The sequence below is a fragment of the Mizuhopecten yessoensis genome, unplaced genomic scaffold, assembly GCF_002113885.1.
Source record: "Mizuhopecten yessoensis strain PY_sf001 unplaced genomic scaffold, ASM211388v2 scaffold716251, whole genome shotgun sequence".
Taxonomy (NCBI): Eukaryota; Metazoa; Mollusca; class Bivalvia; order Pectinida; family Pectinidae; genus Mizuhopecten; species Mizuhopecten yessoensis.
In genome coordinates this window covers 134605-154813 of record NW_018480023.1, presented here as the reverse complement: position 1 = coordinate 154813, position 20209 = coordinate 134605, and the positions used below count along the sequence as shown (strand labels likewise).

At 35.3% G+C, this 20209-nt stretch overlaps 2 protein-coding genes across 2 annotated transcripts in view; both read left to right on the top strand.

Moving 5' to 3' along the window:
- Positions 1-20209, top strand: part of LOC110442329 (fibropellin-3-like) — a 93550-nt gene that overhangs the window by 2911 nt on the left and 70430 nt on the right. The gene's annotated exons all lie outside the window — the stretch shown is intronic.
- The window catches only part of LOC110442332, a 32676-nt gene that overhangs the window by 3144 nt on the left and 9323 nt on the right, over positions 1-20209 (top strand). The window contains exons 2-20 of the mRNA XM_021485890.1: positions 2840-2901; positions 3153-3310; positions 3656-3767; positions 6216-6326; positions 6705-6815; positions 7555-7665; positions 7933-8043; positions 8676-8786; positions 9088-9198; positions 9884-9994; positions 10224-10334; positions 11697-11807; positions 12184-12294; positions 12454-12737; positions 13823-14087; positions 15430-16025; positions 18803-18956; positions 19180-19337; positions 19698-19809. Of these exons, the coding sequence (XP_021341565.1) occupies positions 2840-2901; positions 3153-3310; positions 3656-3767; positions 6216-6326; positions 6705-6815; positions 7555-7665; positions 7933-8043; positions 8676-8786; positions 9088-9198; positions 9884-9994; positions 10224-10334; positions 11697-11807; positions 12184-12294; positions 12454-12737; positions 13823-14087; positions 15430-16025; positions 18803-18956; positions 19180-19337; positions 19698-19809 (3011 nt within the window). The remainder of the gene's footprint in view (positions 1-2839; positions 2902-3152; positions 3311-3655; positions 3768-6215; positions 6327-6704; positions 6816-7554; positions 7666-7932; positions 8044-8675; positions 8787-9087; positions 9199-9883; positions 9995-10223; positions 10335-11696; positions 11808-12183; positions 12295-12453; positions 12738-13822; positions 14088-15429; positions 16026-18802; positions 18957-19179; positions 19338-19697; positions 19810-20209) is intronic.

Genomic DNA, 20209 nt, shown 5'->3' with positions numbered 1-20209 from the left:
TAATGACACAAGGACATCATAATGACAGGGAACTATAGGCGATATAATGACACAAGGACATCATAATGACAATGAACTATATGGCGACATAATGACACAAGGACATCATAATGACACGGAACTATAGACGATATAATGACACAAGAACAGAATAATGACACGGAACTATGGGTGTTATAATTATGTAATGACACAAGGACATCATAACGACACGGGACTATGGGCCATATAATGACACAAGGACATCATAATGACAGTGGACTATAGGCGATATAATGACACAAGCACATCATAATGACAGTGAACTATAGGCGATATAGTGACACAAGGACATCATAATGACACGGAACTATGGGTGTTATACTTATATAATGACACAAGGACATCATAATGACAGTGAACTATAGACGATATAATGACACAAGACATCATAATGACACGGAACTATGGGTGTTATAATTATGTAATGACACAAGGACATCATAACGACACGGGACTATGGGCCATATAATGACACAAGGACATCATAATGACAGTGAACTATAGGCGATGTAATGACACAAGCACATCATAATGACAGTGAACTATAGGCGATGTAATGACACAAGCACATCATAATGACAGTGAACTATAGGCGATATAATGACACAAGGACATCATAATGACAATGAACTATATGGCGACATAATGACACAAGGACATCATAATGACACGGAACTATAGACGATATAATGACACAAGGACAGCATAATGACACGGAACTATTGGTGTTATAATTATATCATGACACAAGGACATCATAATGACACGGAACTATCGGCGATATAATGACACAAGGACATCATAATGACAGCGAACTATAGACGATATAATGACACAAGACATTATAATGACACGGAACTATGGGTGTTATAATTATATAATGACACAAGGACATCATAATGACAGTGAACTATAGACGATATAATGACACAAGACATCATAATGACACGGAACTATGGGTGTTATACTTATATAATGACACAAGGACATCATAATGACAGTGAACTATAGACGATATAATGACACAAGACATCATAATGACACGGAACTATGGGTGTTATACTTATATAATGACACAAGGACATCATAATGACAGTGAACTATGGGCGATATAATGACACAAGACAGCATAATGACACGGAACTATGGGCGAAATAATGACACAAGGACATCATAATGACACAGAACTATGGGCGATATAATAACACAAGGACATCATAATGACACGAAACTATGAGCGATATAATGACACAAGGACATCATAATGACAATGAACTATATGGCGACATAATGATACAAGGACATCATAATGACACGGAACTATGGGCGATATAATGACACAAGGACATCATAATGACACAGAACTATGGGCGATATAATAACACAAGGACACCATAATGACACGAAACTATGAGCGATATAATGACACAAGGACATCATAATGACACAGAACTATGGGCGATATAATAACACAAGGACATCATAATGACACGAAACGATGAGCGATATAATGACAAAAGGACATCATAATGACAGTGAACTATAGGCGATGTAATGACACAAGCACATCATAATGACAGTGAACTATAGGCGATATAAAGACACAAGACATCATAATGACACGGAACAATGGGCGATATAATGACACAAGGACATCATAATGACAGTGAACTATAGACGATATAATGACCCAAGACATTATAATGACACGGAACTATGGGTGTTATAATTATATAATGACACAAGGACATCATAATGACAGTTATTTATGGGCGATATAATGACACAAGGACATCATAATGACTGAACTATGGGCGATATAATGACACAAGGACATAATAATGACAGTGAACTATAGGCGATATAATGACACAAGGACATCATAATGACTGAACTATGGGCGATATAATGACACAAGGACATCCTAATGACAGTGAACTATAGGCGATATAATGACACAAGCACATCATAATGACAGTGAACTATAGGCGATATAAAGACACAAGACATCATAATGACACGGAACAATGGGCGATATAATGACACAAGGACATCCTAATGACAGTGAACTATAGGCGATATAATGACACAAGACAGCATAATAACACGGAACTATGGGCGATATAATGACACAAGGACAGCATAATGACACGGAACTATGGGCGATATAATGACACAAGGACAGCATAATGACACGGAACTATGGGCGATATAATGACAAAAGGACATCATAATGACAATGAACTATATGGCGACATAATGACACAAGGACATCATAATGACACGGAACTATGGGTGTTATAATTATATAATGACACAAGGACATCATAATGACAGTGAACTATAGGCGATGTAATGACACAATACAACATAATGATAGAGCTTATGGCGACATAATGACATAAAGGAAACAGAACGACACGGAACTATGGTGACATTATTACACAGAACTAGGACAACATAATGGTGGATGTTGTACAGGAAAGTTTACATTTCCTGAGAATCTGATTTTACCTTCAAGAGTTCAGTCAAGACTCTCTACCATCTGTTTTGGTGTATCTTTTTTTAGTACAATTCATTATTTTTTGTATTGATGTTACTTGTACTTTCGTCAATTTAAAATCTGACATAATACGAGATTTAGTTTCCTTTACTTGTGAGAATTGTCGCATTCGTTTATGAGTATTGACTGTGATTATTAGGTGATACTACATAGCACATGTAACTTCTATGTAGTGATGTCACTGCCTACCATAAACTGTAATTGTATTACTTGTGTACTTTTCATTTGCTCCAGGACGACGACAATGACGATTTACAGGCTTGTCGAGTTGTATACCTGGCTGGCACTATTTCAATGTAAGGCTACATAAGCATGACACTATCTGCAACTGGTTCAGATAACATTTTATGCCATAGACTAGCTGCTACATTTCAATGAACATAGTACTGACATACTGATCAGAACGTTCTTTTCATACAGATATACAGAATATTTATATATACAAATACCATAAAATGAACATACACTGCAAGTTAAACATATTTTGTTTGTAAGTATTCAGAAATTGACGGATTATTTTTTTATCTATAGTTTCTTTTGCCTAAAGCGTACAGCGCCCATATAGAGCAAAGTCACCCATCGCACTATATGATAAAAGAGGAAGATGCCAAGTCATTTCTAACCGACTCTAGAATCAGCAAACGGAGTGCCGACCTGTGTGTCAACGATGAATATTACTGTGAAGCTAACAAACCAGAATGTAGGGTGAGCGCGTAAGCTTGTTCATATAAACATGAATGACATATTCTGAATATTAACAGCTAATCAGTTAGATAGTTTCCTATTGAGTAAATACACTTCGTGAGTAATGTTGTATTCAGGAAACAGAGAAAATATGCAAGAGCGTTTAAATTTCATAAAAATCTTGTAATTGTTGTCAGTTTTAACGATTTTGTAAAGTGGCAAAGTTGTCAACTGTTTAAAGTGTTTATTGTGCCTTTAAAATATCTGTTAATACCTTTCAAAAATATGATATTATTTGTTTTGACTTGGTTGGTCCTATATTACACCCCTTATTGGTATAACTTCGAACTATTTCTTTTGTCAAAGCTTTACACTGAACGTTCACGGGAGGCATACTGTAGACCAGATTCCTGTCCAATCGGTCAGACATGCTACATGTCCACACCCTGTCCGGCACATTATAGAACTGGATGTGACGGTAAGTTATCCAAGCTATCTACTACAAGTCAATAATTATCATTTTCGTCATTTTTATGTGCGTACACTTCATTTTTGGCAGCTTTTAATGTTTCAGGACATACGTCAGCGCAACAGCGAATAGTGACAGTAATTTAAAAATAAGTCTTCGTATAGCTTTTTGTAAAAATTGTCACATTCATCGAGAAATACAACAGCTAGAACACTGTATCGTAAACTAAAACCGCGTCAAAACTAGGTTAGATGATAGGATACATGTTTGCTATACGTTTTGATTTGTTTAAATAAAACATTCTAAAAGGAAAGCTACGATGGCCGACAAGAGACAAATTAATTGATTTTTTCCTATCTTTGTATACCATGGTTCACTTTTCTATGTTACACAATCATATGAAAAATCATATCATTGTGTACCATAGTTGGTACATAATGATATGAAAGGAAAGTTATTATCAAACTTTTGCAATACAGTGTCCGAAAAGAGGCGCGGTACAGAATGAAATGAAAGCAGCGAGCTTTCATATCTTTGTGTACGATACCGCGGTACAGAATGAAACGCAAGCAACGAGCTTTCATATCTTTGTGTTCCATACGATGGTACAGAATGAAATGAAAGCAATGAGCTTTCATATCTTTGTGTTCCATACCGCGGTACAGAATGAAATGAAAGCAACGAGCTTTCACATCTCTGAACACCATACGACGGTACAGATAGAAATGAACGCGACGAGCTTTCATATCTTTGTGTACCATACCGTGACACAGAATGAAATGAAAAAGACGAGCTTTCATATATTTGTGTACCATACCGCGGTACAGAATGAAATGAAAGCGACGAGCTTTCATATTTTTGTGTACCTTACGACGGTACAGAATGAAATGAAAGCAACTAACTTGCGTATCGTTGTGTACCATATCGCGGTACAGAATGAAATGAAAGCGACGAGCTTCATATCATTCTGCCGAGTAGATTCATGTGAAAGTATATGAGATTTTTAAAATTTCGTTTCTAATCATTATTTACCTCACATGGTACACAAATAATTGATTTTTCATTTGTGTACCATGGTACAATTAATATGGTCCAGAAAGAAATGTTTCTTTTCATATCTTTCTGAACCACGGTTTTGTACACTTTTATGTGGTACATACTGATATGAAAAATCAATTAATTTTGTCCGGCTCTTGTCGGCCATCGTAGAAAGTACAGAATAGTTGAGTAAAATTGATTTCTGTTAATTGATTTGTTAATTTGCAATAGAAAACATTGTCAAAAAACAAGATACCTGTTGTTTGCAGAACGTTTTTTCAAGTTGTTTTTAGCTCACCTGCCCGAATGGCCAAGTGAGCTGATGCCTTGGCGCAGCGTCCGTCTTCGGAGTCATTTTTTTCAATTGACTTCTTTTTAATAACTAAAAGACCTAGAGTGATGATAGTTGGCCAGAATCATACTGGCATGAATGGCTACCAAGCTGTTCAAATGAATGAACTATATACAAGGTCACAAGAGTCAAATATGTTAAAAAATCTACACAACTTCTTCTGAATAACCAAAATGCCTAGGGTGATGATATTTGGCCAGTAGCATGCTTGGATGAAGGGCTACCAAGTTTGTTAACATGAATTACCTTGACCTACATTCAAGGTTACAGGGGTCAACATGTTTAAATCTTCAAGCAACTGAATAACTAAGTGTCAAAAAAGTTGCATGCTGAGATGAAGGACTATACATTTTGTTCCATGTAATGACCTTGTTCGACTTTCAAATTCACAGGGGTCAAATGTGTTTAAATCTTTCAACAGGTTCTTTTGAATGACTTTGAGTCAAAACACTGATGTTTTGCCGGTAGCTTAATTTAAGTCCACTTTTAAGGTTATAGTTGTGAGATCAATACCAGGTGAGTGATGCAGGCATATTGAACCTGGTTTTTTTTTATGAAATAAGACCAATTTGGCAGTCATTTTGAAAATGGTAATTTCTTACGTTTTACGTAACGTCATAATTTATTACTTTTTTTTGGAACTCGCTTAATCAATAAAATGTTCAATGTGATGCCATTTTTGATTGTAGTAAGTTGATTCCTTCTATACCAGATTATCATATTCAATAAAATGACAATTATATGAACAAAGGGGGTAATTAAATTCCCCCACCTATGACAGTTGTTAGAAGAGAAACAAAGTTTCCTTCAATTCCGTGAATATACCAGAAAGTTTTTTCACCAAAAATCACATATTACGTAAGGTTCGAATATTTGACCGACAGAAGAAGGAGAAAAAAAGAGCATACAAATATATTATTTCCTTTTTGCTCTTTGTTTTCTCATTTATTTTCTTTGAAATATGGTATGGCTAAAATATGTACGTGAGTTTAACATAACAGTTGCACTAAGTATGATAATTATTTGTAGATTGTAGACAACAATTTGTTTATGATACGTTGTTTAAGCAAACGCTTGCCTCGGGATACCATGTAAGAATGGGGGCACGTGCAAAACGGTGGGTACTACGTACACGTGTGCGTGTACAACAGCGTACTACGGAGAGACCTGTGCATACGGTTCGTATATTCTAGTGTTTCTAAAGATTGTCAAGAATATTTTGATTGATGGCTGTAATGCATTTTAGAGAACTATTCCCGACATTCAAATTACATTAATGTAACAGCAATCTTGCAAACAGATAATAATTATGTTATAAAACTGGAATTGCGTTACATTCTACAAACTACGACTAATTGATAAAAATAAACAGAAGTTTCACTGTCAATTATATAGTTACCATTTTTGGGTTACTCTATTTGTTGCTACCAAAACAGGCGTGATATTACAAAATATTCAGTACAGCATTCTCAGATATACAATTAACAAAAAATACATTTCTTATTTATTTCCTGAAGGAAATCTTACATGTTGATATATGCATTTTCCACTACCAGTGGATGAATGCCACTCCAATCCGTGTGAAAATGGAGGGACGTGTACCAGGGTAGGATCAAACTTCAACTGTGGCTGTACAAACGGACACCAAGGAACCAACTGTCAGCATCGTAAGTTCTCTCAACCTTCCAAACGCCTGTACGTGTTTGTTCGGATCACATTATAACAGTTATAGACAGGTACATATTGATTCCAACACCTGTAAACCTGGTAAACAGACTGAAATACGAGTAACTCGCATCCGCAGGTTTATTGCAGATTATTTATTTTCAGGTATATGAAAATGCATGCTTTTCACAATAACGAATCATTAATGAAATAACAGTGATATGAAAAAGAACATGCCTTCCATGAATTAATATCATCTCTGGATTTAACAATGCGAATACAAATAAAAAAACGCAAAAAACAATGATTAAATAAATAAATACAGGAATAAAATAAATGAATAAATTTGTAAAATCATACAATAATATCTACCAATCAATGACAAAATGAAAGTCAAGCAAAATTTGATTATATACGTAGGAAAGGATGCCTTGTCAAGAAGCGCACATAAGGATATTTTGCTTAAATATAAAGCTGATAATATGTTTGCAAAATGCTATAATTCAGCTTCCGGGGGCTACCACCTTTTTGAGAAATCGACTGGAAATTACAGTATATATTTTAAATAATCGTAAAATATAGTATTCTTAAATTAGATAACAAACAACATTTGTAGACATACACATGCAACATATTAATGATTAGAATATCATTATAACATTTAAATAAGCCTATAGCAATGTAATCATAATTGCTTTGTGTACTTTGATTACAAATATCTCCCCTTATAAAATATAACAGAAAGTCCCTGTTACGGCCAGCCTTGTAAGAATGGAGCCACGTGCCAGAATTCAGGAACGACTTATGTATGCGCGTGTACATCCGGATTCTACGGTGTCGACTGTGAAAGCGGTAAGCAATAAAGCATACAGAAGCAGATCATTTGTCAAGATATCATAGTCTCATTGGTGTTTTAAACTATAAGAAATGGCAATAAAAATACTGAGAACAGGAGAAGGATACATCTTAATGACGACTCCTGTTTTGGTTTGGTATTTTGGTATATCGGTTAACATTTTATACTTTATGATTCATTATATAAATGCAATTAACAACAATGGCGTTTCTGATATCCACCTGGTCATCTTATATGTTTATATATGTGTTTTCCACTAACAGTGGATAGATGCCTCTCCAATCCGTGTGAAAACGGAGGGACGTGCAGCAGAATAGGATCTAACTTCAACTGTGACTGTACAAACGAACAACAAGGAACCAACTGTCAGCATCGTAAGTTCTCCAACCTTCCAAACGTCTGTAAGTTTTTGTTTGGATCACATTGTTGCAAATTTAGTCAGGTAAATCTTTTGATTCAAACACTTCTTTTCTAAGATACATTGTGTGGTAACTTTCTGTCGTAAACAGACCGATATACGACTAACTTGCATCCTCAGGATCATTGTAGTTTATCTATTTTCATGCATCTGAATTGGCAATTTAATAGCAGTGATATGAAAATGAATCACCATGCCTAGCATGAACTAATGACATCTTCGAAATAGAGTTTCAGCATGATTCATCATAATTATCTGGATACAAAAAAAAACCAACAGAGATCAAACAAAAACAATAAATAATCAAATAGAATAAATGCAATTATACAATTCGGATTTGCCAATCAATGAACGTCCAGCAAAATTTAATTATATATGAAAGACAATATTTTCTCTCAAGAAGCACACATCAAGATATTTTGCCTGACCATAGAGCTGGTCCTACTGGGGGATATAATTATTTGTGGGTAATATGCTAGACATTACAGTATATATTCTAAATAAGTCTGATACAGTATTCCTGAATCAGATAACATAATTGCTTTGTGTAATTTGATAAGAATTATCTTCCCCTATAAACTACGACAGAAAGTCCCTGTTACGGTCAGCCTTGTAAGAACGGAGCCACGTGCCAATATGCTGGAACGACCCACACATGTGCGTGCACATCCGGATTTTATGGTGTCGACTGTGAAAGTGGTAAGAAATAATGCATACAAAAGTAGATCATACGTTGTCAAGATATCATAGTTTCATTTGTGTTTGCATCCAAATTATAGGGTAATATAAATATTGAGGACAGGAGAGATATACATTTTATTGAAGTCTCCTGTGTTGGGTCCTGCGTTGGGTTGACACTGAGGTACATTTGTATATCGTTTTGCTTGTAAGCTTTTATATCTATTATATATATATAAATACAATTAGCAAAAAGGCATTCCGATATCCATCTGCATAAAGAAAACACTTATATGTTGATATGTGTATTCTCATTTACCAGTGGATAAATGCCTCTCCAATCCGTGTGAAAACGGAGGGACGTGTACCAGGGTAGGATCAAACTTCAACTGTGGCTGTACAAACGAACACCAAGGAACCAACTGTCAACATCGTAAGTTCCCCAAACATTCCAAATGTCTGTCCGTGCTTGTTCGGATCACATTATAACAGTTATAGACAGGTAAAGCTGTTGATTCCAACACCTGTTTTCTATGATACATTGTGCGGTATCTTTCTATGGTAAACAGACTGAAATACGAGTAACTCGCATCCGCAGGTTCATTGCAATTTATTCATTTTCAGGTATATGGATCACTAATTTAATAGCAGTGATATCAAAACGAAACATCATGCCTAGCATGAATTAGTAATTTCTCCGGAATAGAGTTTCGACATGATTCAAAAAATTATGCGAAAACAACCAAAACAAAGCAAAACAAAAGTATATATATCTATATGAGAGACTAAAATATATAATTAAAAAACAATTGTAAAATTGGACAATTTGTATTTGCCAATAATATCAATTAAAAATGAACGTCAAGCTAAATTTAATTATATATGTAGGAAAGGATGCCTTATCAAGAAGCGCACTTTAAGTTATTTTGCTTGAATATAAAGCTGGTAATATGTTTGCAAAATGCTATAATTCAGCTTCTGGGGGCTACAACCTTTATGGGCTATATGCTGGAATTAAGTTATATTTTAAGTAAGTGTAATACAGTATTCTTGAATTAAATAACAGAATTGCTTTGTGTGATTTGCTAAGAAATATTTTCCCCTATAAACTACGACAGAAAGTCCTTGTTACGGCCAGCCTTGTAAGAATGGAGCCACGTGCCAGTATGCTGGAACGACCTACACATGTGCGTGCACATCCGGATTTTACGGTGTCGACTGTGAAAGCGGTAAGTAGTAAAGCAAACAAAAGTAGATCATACGTTGTCAAGATATCATTGTTTCATTCGTGTTTGCATCTTAATGATATAGTAATATAAGTTTTTAGGACAGGAGAGGGATATATTTAATTGTCTGGCGTCTCCTTTATGGGTTTATACTGATGTATATTGGTTTGCTTGTTATACTTTCAAAACAATCCTACATGTGTATGTTTATATATGCGTTTTCATTTACCAGTGGATAGATGCCTCTCAAATCCTTGTGACAACGGAGGGACGTGCAGCAGGATAGGATCTAACTTCAACTGTAGCTGCACAAACGAACACCAAGGAACCAACTGTCAGCATCGTAAGTTCTCTCAACGTCTGTAAGTGTTTGTTCGGATCACGTTATAGCAAATATAGACAGATACATCTATACAATGTGTTGTAACTGTCTGTGGTAGCCAGAATGATTTACAACGACTTCGCAGTTTATTTATTTTCAAAAAAGAGTGCAGTGATATAAAAATGAAAAGAAAAATAACCTGGCATAAATGAATAACATTTCCGGAATGGATTTTTTTTGCAAATTCAATACAATAAGATACATACTACAACTGTTTGCCAGCAGCCGTAATAACATGAAATATAAACTAAGCACAATTCCTAACAATAAAAAATCCACAACATAACACCTGATATTGTTACAGTAAATCATGCATAGATCAGCGATAGTGGAGCTAGCGTGATCCTCTTGCGAGTATGCTTCCCAATTTACCTACACTGCTCTTTCAGTGATTGGCAACACACTTCTAACTGACGAATGAAATACTTCCGCTGGAAACTTAATTCTTCCGACATGATGGAAACAAGAACGTATCGCGCATCATCACTAGGTATACAACAGTTTGACAAGTGTCCATGTATCCATGTTCACTTGCTATATAATATACACATTTAAAGATACACAGTGTTAAAATTATAACCTGCTTATTTCAATAATATACTATGTAAAGTACAGTTAACTTCTCCCAATTATAGAGAACACTTGTATGTACATTGGCAATGTTAGCCTCGCGATATAACCATTGTTTTATGGTTCTGAAGGTTGCATGTTCGTATTTGATGATACAATGTACGCTAAAACCAAACAAGGATACCCCAATATCTTACAAATATGCAGCGAGCTGTATTTTGTTACGCCTGAAAATGCACTTCTGCTTGTTATCTAGGGAAGCAAGCTATCTGTAATATTTATATGCAAACAAACTGTAAAATAATCATGTTATGTGTTTCATTTACCTCTTGGTGTACATGCGTTTCAAGTGTATGGAAATAAAAAATAACCTACAATAAATGAATACAATACACAATTTTTTAGTCGCAACTATTAAACAAATTGAACTTCAAGCACAATTGTAATTACATATATAGGAAACAGTGCCGTCCCAAGAAACACACTAAGATATTTGTGGCCAATAAATCGGTATAAACATATACCTTCCCCTTCAGTTAATGAATCATTCAGCTGTATAGGATGAAGGAAATAACAGTTTATGTTGTAAATAAAGGTTACACAGTATACTGGAAAAAGATAACATACAGCTTTTGAACATATATACATGCAACATTTTTAATGATAAAACACTCTTTTGTTAAACCATGACAATGATTTGCGTTGTGTAATTTGATGAGACATACCTCCCCATTATGATATTAAATACAACAGAAAGTCCCTGCTATGGCCAGCCTTGTAAGAATGGGGCCACGTGCCAATATGCTGGAACGACCTACACATGTGCGTGCACATCCGGCTTCTACGGTGTCGACTGTAAAAATGGTAAGCACTGAATCATACAAAAGTAGATAATACGTAGTTAGGATATCATAATTTCATATGTTATTGCAACAAAATGATACAGTAATTAAAATATTAAGGAAAGAAGAAAGATAAACCATTTTACAGAACCGTCGAAAAAATGTTAGGTTGTTCCAAAGCAAACTTGTATCCACTCATTGCCTAGATTTTGTTTTTGAAATAAGCATTAATTTATCCAGATCTTATTGTTACTTCCTTCTGCCATTGACGATCAGACGCCAACAGTTCTGACTGCAAAGCTGCTTGCAAATAAACATATAATTAGCGCTTTTTTTGTTATCAAATGACATAAATTTGCTATGAATACTTAATTTATTTTTTCAAAATCCCTATATAGTTGACGCCTGCCAAAAATCTCCTTGCAAAAACGGCGCTACGTGCAACAGGGTTGGATCGGATTATAACTGTTCTTGTACCGACAGATACATCGGGTCAAGTTGTATCGAAGGTAAAAAGAATACGTCTGATTGATTTGTTGTGCGGCTTTGTGACACATAACGTTGCAATATCATTCCTCGTGTCACTCGTAACATCACTTGTTCATGTACTGTAACTGTTTATTTTCGTGTTAAGCACAACCTGTTAATAGTGATGTTATATTGCACAGATTGTAGACCCGGACCAGCTGATATAATCATCGTACTAGATTCCTCAACTAGCGCACACATCGTGTTTAACAAGTCTAAATCGTTTGCTGACTCAGTTGTTAAAGGATTGTCAATAGACGCTGGTGACTTCCGAATCGCAATGCTGACGTATTCAGCTGATGTCCATCTTGAGTTTGGGTTTAACACACATACGAACAAGACATCCATGCTTACTGCTATAGACGATATATCTAGTAGTTCTGGCGCATCCTACCTTCATAAAGCTCTGGGGAATGCAAGTGAGGTAAGTCTTTACAATGATTATATTATCAACCAAATGGGGTGTCCCTGAAATATATTCTCACAAATTATATGGATCACATAGACTCAATGCCTTTGATTAAAAATATAAAAAAAACATTGAAATACCCAATGGAGATAATATCAAAACCTTCTTCCGAATCGCAATGCTGACGTATTCAGCTGATGTCCATCTTGAGTTTGGGTTAACACACATACGAACAAGACATCCATGCTTACTGCTATAGACGATATATCTAGTAGTTCTGGCGCATCCTACCTTCATAAAGCTCTGGGGAATGCAAGTGAGGTAAGTCTTTACAATGATTATATTATCAACCAAATGGGGTGTCCCTGAAATATATTCTCACAGATTATATGGATCACATAGACTCAATGCCTTTGATTAAAAATATAAAAAACATTGAATTACCCAATGGAGATAAGATCAAAACCTTCTTATTTATTCGGACTTGAATTTGTTCTCTCCGTCTGAAATTCTTGTTCGTTAAGATATTCAAACGTCGTATTTAACATGAGGGCTATGTTGACTATAATTTGTTTAAGTATATTTATGTGATTATGTAAAAAAAATCGAATGTGTAACAACAACATTTTACAACACCAAAATGAAGTCAGAAAAATCGTATGTCTCTTCATTACTTCATGTTTGTATATATTTTTTATGTTCAGTATGTAGAGCCCACTCACATACAGGTTTGTTTAATGACTGTGCTCATTAGTGTGTCATGTGATGTTACTTCCCGTGTTCTCGATTTGAGGACGTGACATTACTTAGAGATGACCCAAATTTATATGGCGGTCTTTGTCGATGAAGCAGAAGCCGCTTACCCTTCCCGGGCACCTGGTCTGATTCTGTTTGTACTTTTTCAATGATCTCTATTTAAATATTTCCTTTGTTGCTATTTCGACCTAGTGTTTTTTTTAATCCGATACTGTATGTTTTGTCTATTAATGTAATTTTTGTAATAAGCCATGCATAAATCACAAGTGAATGATTGAAGTTCGCCCATAGTTCTTCTTTTAAATAATGCCTTAATTTTCGCTGAAATCTTTTTTTTTCAACAGATGTTTCTTTCTGAATCTTTAACCGGAGTGAAACAATATGTCATCATAATATCAGACGGACTCTCCACTCGCCGACAAAAAAACATAGTGGAAACACGGTTGTTGAGGGCGCGGGGTGTTAAGGTTCTGTGTGTGGGGATAGGAAGTCAGGTAGCCCAGGAGGAACTGCTCCAGATAGCTACAGCTACTCCGTACGTCTTCTCACCCAGTAACGACGATGTCCTCAATGTCATTCTTATGGAGACAGCGAATACGAATTGTACAGGTATAGTTTTTACCGTCAATGAATATAAAACAGACACCAGTATATCTGCATGTGCAAAATATGAAAACGAATTATCTGGGTTTTATATGTACACTCAATTTTGAAACAAAAACATCTTTATAGTTAATCTGTGTTGTCTGAAATGTTAAACTGTCTTCCGACTTCATTTCCCCTACGGATAGAGATGTTATTGAGAAGTTTTTTTAATGCAATCTGTTGATAAATTGTTTTGAAAATTGTTTATCTTCTATTTCATATTTTCCTTCGTTGTAAAGTCTTAAATAAAAAAGGCAAAATTTTCCATAAAAAACCCACCAAAATGTGTAGTTGCGTTCTTATGCAAAAGGTTAAACAAAAATGCTACATCGGTATGTATTTGGTATGATTTAGAATAAAGGAGATGCAGTTAGAATACAGATGCATCAATATCAGATGTGTATCCTTCAGGTGTACGGCTAATTCCCTCATGTTTGCTAAAGACTTTTTCTGGCTACATACGTCAGCATTTTACCTCACATAGCAATACATCATGCTGTAGTGATACATCGGCCGCTGTTTAACTGTAGCATGATTTGTAATGTAATCGTCAGGCACGGAAGTCTATTGGTAGAACGCCGGGGTCGTGCATTGCTGGTTCGAGTCACGTCACGTGTATTGTATCCTTGAACAGGATACTTTACTCCGCTTGTTCCAGTCTACTCAGCTGTAAATGAGTACGTGGTCGGGCAGTGCTGGAATTGTTGAATGCTTGCTGTGAGCGCCTAAATGGCAGCATCGACTGTATGCTTCCAAGGGAGTTGAGAAACATATTGGCTGGTTGCAAAAGACAAATAACCACGGATAATAATTTGTGAACCGCTTTGAGACGACCTACGACATAGGTTGTGGTAAGGCGGTATATAAGAACATCACATTATCACTATAATTATTATCGAGAGATTCGTATGTATTTTTCCTATTTCGCTGTGGTGTTATATGATACAGAACATTTTATAAATGATTTTTTTTTTATTCTTTTGACGGTTAGGACAACTGATGATTCATGACGAAATGGCAAGGTGTTGTAGTAAATAAGCACACGCACATTATGTACTTCTTTGGTTTTGTTTTCATTATTACGTGTTTAAAATGGTTACTAAAGGATATTTCTGTCCGAACCACAGAAATACTTATAATAAGGCCTTACATTAGTTTTCGAACTTATTCACACACACACACATATCTATATTTATGAGAATGACACAAAGAGTGGTTACCTAGTACTTCCGTTTTTTAGAGGTTGTCAGCAGATATATTATAACTATTTGGAATAATTTGAACTATGCCTTCTCTATCTTTCCAGATTGCCTGATCAATAAGGTCTCCGACATTGTGTTGTTGGTATATGTATCTAAATACCAGTCAGCTCAGCTACAGAGGACATTGGACACCGTCAAATTCTTCATACAGCAGGTCCGGGCGTATTTCTCCTACACACGGATAGCGATGGTTACATTCGATGTCCGTCAACATGTGAAATTTGGACTGTCTGACGATCAAGACACTGACGGTATACTTGTCAAAAGTCAGATAGGCATTACTACGTACGATCGGGAGTCTGACGTCAAAGCAGCGTTAGCGTTTGTTCGTACTTCTGTATTAAGTGGTGCTCGAGGAACCAGCCGAAAGTTTGTGGTGGTGTTCTCTAATGAAGGCTGGACAGACGTGGATGGTATTATACGTGAGAGACAGGCCCTTAACATGGACAATGTCACTGTGGCCTTTGTTCCTGTAGGACTCTCAGCCGAGCTTGATACCGTGTATTCTGTCGCCGACCAAGCAAGCGACGTGTACTACATCGGAAATGATGAGGAGGATCACGACGAGGACAGACTAAAGGCCCTGATAGCTCAGACGTCTCACGTGGAATGTGTTAATGATTTGTTTGAAAAAAGACAGTGAACGACTAGTATCATGAGACAATCCAAATGAAGGAAAGCATAAAGGCAGTTGTAGAAATTTATAAATTGAAAAGCGCATCTTTATTATTGTAATTTGAATTTTTTGTTTTGGATTAAAAAATAAAGCATTACATGGCCAGACGGTATGAAATGGGTAAATGATAAGCTTCCTGCTGAACGGAACATGATATAAAGGTACACTAACATGCGTGGGTTTGTGTGTGCTACGTTCTACTTTCACTTCAACACTTCTTAGATTTGAACAAATGCCTAATTTTGTTGAATAATAAATAAATACATTAAAATCATTAAAGGAAGTTACCTTTTAAAAATAATTGTTTTGTTTAGTTATGGATATTGCTTTATTTGAAGGAGTGACTTCTACCTTAATCGTGTAACAGGTCTCAATATGTACGGAGTTATGACCCTCTGTTAATTTTGCAGTTGTTCCGACAGTAAGAAATATGGATTGCTAGCAATACACTGCCTTGTATTGTAAAGCATGAATTATCTATATTTGTTCCCATGCTAACGAAGAGTTTGACAACTTTGCTTTTCTAAATTTTTGGTAGGTTTCGCAACATTGTAGGCTCCAATAGATATGACGGCTTGTTTACGTTGAGCACTCGCAATGAGATCCAAACCATCCTGATATCTTGCGTCGTAAAAATATTTTAAATTTTGATATAACCGTTGATTTGTTGCGCATTTCAACAGATTAAGGAGGAATAAAGTACAGTTATGAAAGCGGCATGTAATTATATGTTTTACCTTATCATTTATAACTTTTTCCTTAGAATGAGAATATTTCAAGTTCTCAGATATGTTAATCTAGGGCTTTTATGAATAGCTGTATGCGAATATTGATATTTCCTATGCTTGAGCTAAATTGTAAGAGTGACGATGATTCGGTATTTAAATATTATTTTCAGCTTTATGTGTTATAAACCATTTCTTGGCTCAAACTTCTGCAAATACTTATTGTTAAATTATATCTCAGCAAAACTTGTTTTAAATATAAATATAGTCAGTTTTAAAAAGCTTAATTGCAGTTAATATCGATATTAACATTAAATATATAAGATAATAAGGGGTTCCTAGAAATTACCCTAAAGATGCACAAGCAGTAATATTCATACGTGTTTAAGACTAAACATTTATGACAACAGTTATCCCTCTATCCCCTTCATAAAAAAACTCTTTGTTATGTTTATTATCCTTTTATACCAAACTTTGTAATTTTTGAAATGTTTTCATGTCTTAAAAGATAACCAATTCTTATATATCTTTAAATTAAGGATATTCACAATAAGGTTATCGTTCCTAGTCTTACTTCGATCTATTCATTGCATTATAACCACATACCCTGTGTCACTTCCTGATAGATAACGACATAGTCATATACATAGCCAAGTAGTCATGTAGGCTGTCTGGAAGCTCCTAATGATACGACACAACGCACAACGCATGCAAGCTTCGTTCTCTTAAACTATTATATATTGTGTATACATATAATGGTAAGGTAATAGAATATAAGAATCAGATGTTTTTCTTTCCGTTCTGTTTTAGTATCTTGTGTACTGTTGCTATTCCGACACCCGTCTTCATCCGACATGATAATGTCTTGTAACGAATTACCCACCTGTTTAATAAAGTTAAGTTTCTAATACATGAAGTACTTCGAGGGATCGTGTACAATTCAGCCTGATCGATAGCATTGGACATTCACCTTTCCTGTTTGATATCAAAATGCTCGGCAGAACTTGAAATCTAACAGGGACTGTCAGGTGAGTCTGCGTTTAATTTAAAACTTTATTTTTGAAATACAAATGAAATGTATATTTTACAGTGCATGTATGTGCCTAGAGTGCGCTTCATAATATCTCCGTAAAATAACAATAACGATATAACAATTAAGAAGTTAAGTGGAGTTCAGGAAACTTTTCCTTTTGTTTTTGCAGTCGGTTTCTGTTGTATATTTCTATATATCATTTTTTTGTTGCAAATCACGCAGGATGCACTTGAATGTATAACAAATTCCAAATACAGCTACTTTAAAGTGTAAAATCCTGACAACGGCAGCGTCCAGAAGTAATGAAATAGGCTAACTTGATGTTGTATTTCTGGTGAAATGAAAACACGGCGTTCCGTTTACAATTTTGTAGGTGTTTTTGTCCACCATTTCCTCACCCTCGTAATATATGTTCACAATAAGAAACGCTCACAATTATCACTTCTTACATCTAATATTAGGAATAATCAACGTATATGAGTGTATTATGGTGAGAAATCTTTTGATAAAAAGGTTTAACGAGGGTCGCTTGCGACCTGATTTAATCATTTTTACATTTTCGAACCCCGAGTGTATTTTCCATCATACTTAACAAATGTATGCTGCTTATATCTTTGTACCAAGTAAATTGTAAAGAATGTTTCTTTTGTATCCACTTTAGTTTCAATATGCCTATGTAAAGTAAGGTGACCTTTATCATCAGTTATTTAAATTAGGCTGTTTAGTCTTGCGCTCGCTATCATTTGCCATATGATGCCTATATGTCATCTTTTCACAACTGACTTTAGAGTGCGACCTCACGGAAATACCATGCCAAAATCATTTAGGACAGTAATCAAAACCGTTGAATTACACTGAGAGCGGGTTGACTAATAGTTGCAATTATTTTAAATGCTGATTGTTAAGCAGGGAATGGAAACTACAATTATAAGGACTTGATATGTCCTGCCTGGAGACTGAATTAATTGCCTATCCAACTTTAGCGAGCGTTCAACACTAAAGTAGAAAGAGAGGTATTGCTTGGAAGCAGAGAGATATATAAAGATCCATTAACTGTTATTTATATTTATTCCAGGATAAGTGAGATGAAGATGTCGGGGCTTGTTGCTTTGTATATATGGCTGGCGCTGTTAGGATGTAAGGTTACGTAAATACTTCTTGTAACTGGTTCCAATAATCCTTAACAATAAAATGACAATCATAACGTTCCTTTATAAACTTTTTTTGTAACATTTCAATCTAAGATTATTATGACTTACAGTTATTTCGTTTGTAAGTATTAGTAGTTATATGATATACATATATGATATTTAATTTTTGTAAAGTATTATCCTGAGAATTGACTTAATGTTGTCCTAAGTCTGCAGCTCCCATAAAGATCCAACCCACTTATCCCACTATCTGATACAAGAGGAGGCTGCCAAATCGTTCCTAGCCGGTTATAGAATCAACAAGAGGAGTGCTGACCTCTGTGTTGGCAGTGAACCTTATTGTGAGAACCACAAATCAGAATGCTTGGTAAGTGTGTTAGCTTGTTCGGGTAAACATTACATTCTGAACAGTAACAGCTGAACCGCTACATGATTTCATACTGAGAAACATTAAAGGATAAAACAATGACAGAAATGTATTCGCATGCCATTAAACAATATTGATAAAACATTTCGTGAGTGAAACTGTATACCTATACAATAAGAACGTTCCTTCCTCGTAAATACTCTTTTTGAATATTGCAGTGTTACAAAAATGTCATATTTTAAACATTTATGGTTTTGTAAATGTGTTTCCATACATAATGATGGTTTATAAATTGAAATGTGTTCTTTGTTTAGTCCCGTATGTTAATATTACAAGACGTTAATATTGATGTTCTTTCAGCTGTACACTAAAAGCTCACGTGAGAAATATTGTAAACCCAATTCGTGTCCAAACGGTCTGACGTGCTACATGGCCACACCCTGTCCGGCACACTATACGATCGGATGCATCGGTGAGATATCACAGTTAGAGTGGCAATGGCAATCATCGACATGTCATTTTATTGAAATTGGGGGGTAAAAGAGCATTTTGGATAGTCTTTGTTGACACGAATTTGGCGTTATTAAAAGAGGTACTGTTAGCGCCATAAATGAGAGGAAATGATAAAGGTAATACTAATAGCAATAATATTTATTCAGGAAAAAACATACACAACAAAACAATTTCATATATGTAGATAGTTCCAAAGTCGATAACTATTCATATATAATTTACGTGTTTTGCCTTACTCGGGGATAGCCCATGAACGCATTAGAAAGTTTGTTTCCAATGGGGTCCCTAGGTGGTTAAACAGAACAGCCAACTGATGCCTGTATTTACACAAAGTAGCAATGTCTTCTTCAAGTTCGTGT